Source organism: Sinocyclocheilus rhinocerous, unplaced genomic scaffold (genome assembly GCF_001515625.1).
Source record: "Sinocyclocheilus rhinocerous isolate Xijiao unplaced genomic scaffold, SAMN03320098_v1.1 scaffold55, whole genome shotgun sequence".
Taxonomy (NCBI): domain Eukaryota; kingdom Metazoa; phylum Chordata; class Actinopteri; order Cypriniformes; family Cyprinidae; genus Sinocyclocheilus; species Sinocyclocheilus rhinocerous.
This window is the reverse complement of record NW_015647461.1, coordinates 778,336-784,963: the sequence shown is the minus strand read 5'-3', so window position 1 is coordinate 784,963 and position 6,628 is coordinate 778,336. Positions and strand designations below refer to the sequence as shown.

At 35.1% G+C, this 6,628-nt stretch overlaps 1 protein-coding gene across 1 annotated transcript; it reads right to left on the bottom strand.

Moving 5' to 3' along the window:
- Positions 1–2,277: 2,277 nt before the first annotated feature.
- Positions 2,278–3,383, bottom strand: LOC107709197 (putative claudin-24). The gene has a single exon (XM_016513631.1). It carries the CDS (start codon positions 3,152–3,154, stop codon positions 2,489–2,491), a length of 666 nt encoding a protein of 221 aa, XP_016369117.1. The 5' UTR covers positions 3,155–3,383; the 3' UTR covers positions 2,278–2,488.
- Positions 3,384–6,628: the final 3,245 nt, after the last annotated feature.

Below are 6,628 nucleotides of genomic sequence, written 5' to 3'. Positions count from 1 at the left end.
AAGTACAGCAAAAACAGTAAAATTTTGAAATATTTTACTATTTAATTTAGTCCTGTTTTTTCAAAGCTGAATTTTTAGCATCATTACTACAGTCACGTGATCCTTCATAAATCATTCTAATATTCTGATTTATTGCTATACACTACCAGTCAAAAGTTTTTGAACAGTAAGATTTTTTATGTTTAGTCTCTTCTGCTCACCAAGCCTGCACTTATTTGATCCTAAGTACAGCAAAAACAGTAAAAATTTTAAATATTTTACTATTTAATTTAGTCCTGTTTTTTCAAAGCTGAATTTTTAGCATCATTACTACAGTCACGTGATCCTTCATAAATCATTCTAATATTCTGATTTGTTGCTAAAAAAAACTTTTATTATTATTATTATTATGTTGAAAACAGCTGAGTAGAATTTTTTGTCAGGTTTCTTTGATGAATAGAAAGTTCAGAAGAACAGCATTTATCTGAAATGGAAATCTTTTGTGACATTACAAATGTCTTTACCATCACTTTTGATCAATTTAAAGCATCATTGCTAAATAAAAGTATTAATTACTGACTCCAAGCTTTGAAATGGTATAGTGTATTATGTTACAAAAGCTTTTTATTTCAGATAAATGCTGATCTTTGGAATTTTGGATCTTTCTATTCATCAAAGAATCCTGAAAAGATGTACTCAACTGTTTTAAATATTGGTAATAATAATAATAATAATAATAATAATAATAATAATAAATGTTTCTTGAACAGCAAATCAGCATATTAGAATGATTTCTGAAGGATCATGTCACACTGAAGACTGGAGTAATGATGCTGAAAATGTAGAAATCACAGGAATAAATTACATTTTAAAATATATTCAGATAGAAAGCAGCTATTTTAAATAGTAAAAGAAATTCACAATATTACTGCTTTTGTTGTATTTTGGGTCAAATAAATGCAGGCTTGGTAAGCAGAAGAGAATTCTTTAAAAACATTAAAAATCTTACTGTTTTGACTGGTAGTGTAGCTGTATTATTATAGACTTAAATAATAAAGCCTGACAACTGTAACACTAGTAAAATAAAGTACAATAATAAACTATCTCAAATAAGAACACATTTCAAAGTAATCATTGCTTAAAAGTAAAAAAAAAATACAACAACTATGATATTACTCAATGTTTTTTACTGTAAATGATACAATTTCTCCATATAGTGCATAATAAAATATGTGTAAATAAGCATCTTTTATTTCTTACTAAATTAGACAGTATTCTGGATTAGTACCAGCTGATTTCCAGGTGCTGTTTACAAACAAAGATCTCCAAAGAATGGCTGTTTCTCAAACGGAAGGCTGCATCCTAGTAAGTCCTTCAGCCTTCCGAGGCTTCAGTTTTACTGTCCTGCTCAGAATTTAAACGCTAGTATGAGACACATATTATAATTATAATTTGAAGAATACTTTATATTAAAATCTTTATATTACCTGACTTTCTATTAATGCAGTGCATGTAATGACAAGCATCTGCAATCTTCCAGTGGTTAACACTATGCATAGTTTAGCATTATGTGATACATTTACAACAAAACAAAAGAAAACATAATGTCTTCCTCTTTAAAATCATTTGTGGCCTGATGACATGCCAGCCGAGATATGGAGACTTGCCAGGATACATCCTTCATATTGAGTGGTACTTTTGCAGGTGGCATTGAGCACTAGATGTACAGTGTACAAATGCACACAAAATAAAGAAGACCAAAATCTTTCCTTTACGCTTTTCTAGTTATATAATACGTATATTAAAGCATACAAAATCTGTGATCAAAATTCAACAAAATGCCAAGAAAAAAAATTACTGTCTTTTTTTTTTCAATCATTACATCTCTATTAAAGCAACTGAAAACGTATTGGCAACTTTTCAATATTAATAGATTACTGATAATACAAATAATCAAATAGACTACTCAGATATTAGTAATAAAGTGCCCCTATTATGGGTAATGAAAGGTTCATATTTAGGTTTTGGGAGTCCCCAACAACAGGTTGACATGCATGCAAGGTCAAAAAACACTTTAAAAAAACACAAAAATGCACACTAATATGCATTTATTTTTTACCTTACTTGCTCAAGGACTCCCAAACGATTCGCTCAACTATTAATTGTTGACGTCAACACAAAACGGCTTGGGATTCGTTTTAAAAAGGACTTGTTTCAATGATTCAGAGTCGACTCTTTCTTTTGAGAGACAATAACTTTAAGATTTAATATTTTGCAGAATGTTTTCATTCACTTAGAGCTGTGTTACACACTGCATGAAAGATAATTTTCAAAAATCCATAATTGGGGCACTTTAAAGGATAAATGCATCATAATAATGCTTTACCTGTTTCAAGAGTTTGATTGATGGATACACTGAATGTAAGTATAAACATTTTCCAGAAGATATTATCCAAAAGTTTTTTTCCTGCTCCATCAACACTAATAGGCATTACACAACACATGTCCCTCAAACATACTCAGTGCGTTTTCTCGAACCATCAATAGTTCTGATCTCCTGCCTTTGATAGTGATGCACCAGATGTGGTTCACTGTCTCTTGAGTCAGAGCAAGAGGCGAAAAACAACACAGCTGCCACAATGTCAAGAAGTCCTGCAGCCCAGCCGATGAACAGCGCGTCCCCAAACTCTGAACGTGGCACCACGTGAGGTATGGTCTCATCAAAGAACTTAATAACAATATCGTGAGCGACATAGGAGATGGGAAAGAGCACAAACAATCCAGCGATGCATACAAACACACCAGCCGTGATCTTCAAACCTCGCTTGGTCCTCCATCCCTCCTCACTCTTACAGCAGTTGATCTGACTCATGGCAGGGATGGCGAGGAGAAGTCCGAGAAGACATGTGGCATCCGAAATGCACATCAGAACACGGGCCAGCATAAACTTGGGTTCGAGGCCTAGGATAGTATCATAGGGGCGACACTCCATCCCAGAAACCTCCTGGAACACACAAGCCTCCCAAAGCCCTTGTTCGTAGCTCTCCATGCCCATTAGTTCAGTAGAAAGTGACAACCATTGAGGCATGATGGTGGCCGCCAACGAACAAAACCAGCCGCCCATCCCGATCAGCATCCCAAGCAGTTCCAGAAACACCGTGCATGGGTTTGTCATGGTTACCTCTCACTACCGTGTCCCTCTCGGGGTCCGACGGCCCTCAGGTTTGGCTGGCACCTCCTCTCGATGAGAAGGAATGAGAGAGGAATGGAGGAGAAATTGAGAAGAACAGAGGTAGCACCTTGGATCCAGATACTGTAGAGTTCTGCTTGCTGGTTCCTCACAGTCCGTTGGTCTTCAGTAAGAGGCACTCATCATCTGAGCATAAGAGGTAGAGGAAATGTGCACATGGGGAGAGAGGGCACTCAAACTTTAGGCCCTGCCCTCTAGGATCCTTTTTAGAGAGAGAAAGAGAGCAAGAGAGAGAGAGAGAGAGAGATTCTTATTATTCAGACCCTGGTCTCAGGAGGAGACCAAAGGCCACACGGGACGCCATTAAACTGTAGACAGGATGCCATTAAATTCTGATTGTTGTCATTTTCAAGGGACAAACTGATGATTTTACTACGTCATTACAGTTTGTTTGTATCTTTTCATTCGGTTTCCCTGCTATCAGCAACAGCACTTGCCGTAGAGGGTGCCATGGGGAAAAGAGAAAGGAACATTTTCACTGTTTATTGAGTTTTTTTTTTTTTGGTTGTTTTTTTTCAAGGAACTAATGGGTGAGAGATAAGCTCTGCTAAGTGCCTGGCAGTCTATTCTTTGACGCAAAGGAGAGCACGCCAAATATGCGATGTGTACCTAACCGGGGATCTTTGATGCCTGCCGACTATAACTCCTCCATTGTTATTTTTTAATCGGAGAAATAAAAATTTGCAGTGAGTGCTATAAAGGAAAAAAGTTATCTGCCTTTTTATTTTATTTTATTATTTTTTTATTTTATTTTATTTTAACTATTTAGCATGTTTTCTTTTTTAATTGGTTTTCATTTCAAATTATACTATAAACAAAATGCTGAAGGGAGAAGTTAAAAATGAACATGAATTTGAGAATTTGACATGTTCCACAAGTATAGAAAATTTCATGATTCATTTCATTTACCCAGCATGGTTTGAGAATGAGAGCATCTTGTGGTTCAATCTGACCATCTGTACATATCAATGTCACAACTTTATTTATTTGATGTCTTAGAAATAGCGCAGAACCTTAAACATTCCTGTTTACATCAATATTTATTTACAATTATACATTTGGCAGACATATTTATCTAAAGCAACTTCCACTGCATGTTTTGCCAGTATGTGCGTTCTCTGTGAATTGAACCCACAACCTTGCATTGTTATTGTCATGCTCCACCAGCTGAGCTACAAAAACATTCAAATGTTTTTACTGCTAATTTCAAGATTTAAATTAGATTTTGAAAGCCAGATTTTCAATGTTGCTTCGGACGCTACTGTGAAACAATTCTCCAACATTTCTGAGTGGAAAGTTGAGCAAGAAGCACCTTTTTTCAATTTCAAAGGTCTTACAATATCACTTGCAAAAATCATTTTCATCTGTGGTATCTAACAAAAATGTTTTCACATATTGTGCAAATATATCAGTGCAATTAAGCATTGTGCAAGAAAACATGGTCTTTGATACTCATGTCAGTACTATCTTGCTATGCATAAACATGAATCAGTTATTCAAGGAAAAGAGTGTTACCTGAAGTGTGAGGCTGCCTCATTTGGTTTGAGATCTGGCTTTTGCAGCGTGTGAAATTGTGTTGAGACAGACTTACAGAATGCCACGTATTGCAATAGGAGGTTAAAGAAGAAATCTGTGACGCGATACAGTGGCTCTCCACAAACACATAATTGGCTCTCAACAAACACATAATTAACACACACACTTTTCAGACTTTGTCTGAAAATTATGTTGATTACAGTTAGTTATCAACATTTGCAGTCAGATATGTGATTTTGTGATTTTATTTAATTAAATGTAATTTTTTAAAGCTTTCCTAGTCAAAGAATAGTTCTCATTCCACACCTATGATCTTTCTCTTTAGTTGAATGCAAAAGTCCATAGTCACAATTCATTTATGAAAATGATATTTGGAACAACATGAAGGTGCGATAATTATGACTGAATTGTCATTTTTAGGTGAACTATTCCTTTAAATGTCTGCTTGAACTTAATAAAGGATGTTGAGCTTATGAAAACTATAAGAGAGCTGCAAAGTTGCATCTGGTAATAAATGGATTTCAGTGTCTTGTTGTCTTTTTTTCTCTTTCTGATATTTTATAGATTGTTCCAGAATATATTTTTATTTCTGATGACATTTAAATTGGTTTGACTAAATGTAGACTGAGTTTAAACTACAGCATACACAGGCAAGTGCATCAGTTTGTAACTTTGTAATATTTTCACAGAGTAGCTTAATGTGTTTAAATAGTGTGATGAGAAATGGAAACGGATGAGGAGGAGTATAGGAAAACAAAAGTTTGATTTACTTTATCCTACAGGAAATAGTGAGATAAGGAGTGGGAAAGGCGTTTCTAATAAATACACAGCGGTTTGATCTATGGTGTCAGTAGCCTATGCTGAAGGTTAGATCATTGAAAAGATACAACGTGGGGACTACAATAATTTATTTAATTATTTATATAGAAAAAAGTAAAGGTTTTAAAGTGTGTATAACTAAGGTAAGCCAGTACAGTATGTCAGTGACTGAATAGGCTTAAAAATACAGGTTAAATCCATCCATTCATTCATTCATTCATTCATTCAGGGACAGGGACAATACATATTAATAACACATGAAATCAATGTAAAATGTGCCAGATTTAGCCAGGGTTACAAATGGCTAATTTACATCTGTAGTCCCAGTCAGGGCAGGTTGATTTAAAAAAAAAAAAAAAAAAGATCAATCCATCCATCCATAAATGCAATTTTTTAACACTACAAATTTTTCACAATATTTGATTTGACAACAAATTGATTTGACAACTTTAAAAAAAAAAGGAGAGAGTGTTCACATGACAAGCAAACATCAACAAACTAAACACATGTTTATTGCTGATCATAACAGTGTGAAAATAGCCCCTTCCTCCCCAGAATATACTACATCTACAGTCATGGCCAAAAGTTTTGGCAGTGACATACATTTTGTGTTTTGCAAAGTTTGCTGCTTAAGCTGTTGTGGTGTTCATTCACATTGTTTCTAGATTATTGTGTAGAGTGATCAGATGCATTTTAAATAATTGCTATCATATCAGCAGCACATGTGAAAGTGTGAATGAGTACTAGTCAGGTGAAATCACTATCGTACTAATTAGATTGTAAGAGCAGAATGATTGCTATAAAAGGAGGGACGAAGCACTTCCAATCATTGTGTTCTTATTAGCAATGGTTACTTCCAAAGAAACACGTGCAGCCATCATCGCGGTACATCAAAATGGACTCACATGCAAGGAAATTGCTAACCATTTACCGGATCATCAAGAACTTCAAGGAGAGAGGTTTGACTGCAGTGAAGAAGTCTTCAGGACGTCCCAGAGTGTCCAGCAAGCGCCAGGACCGTCTCCTCCTGAGGAGTCAGCTACG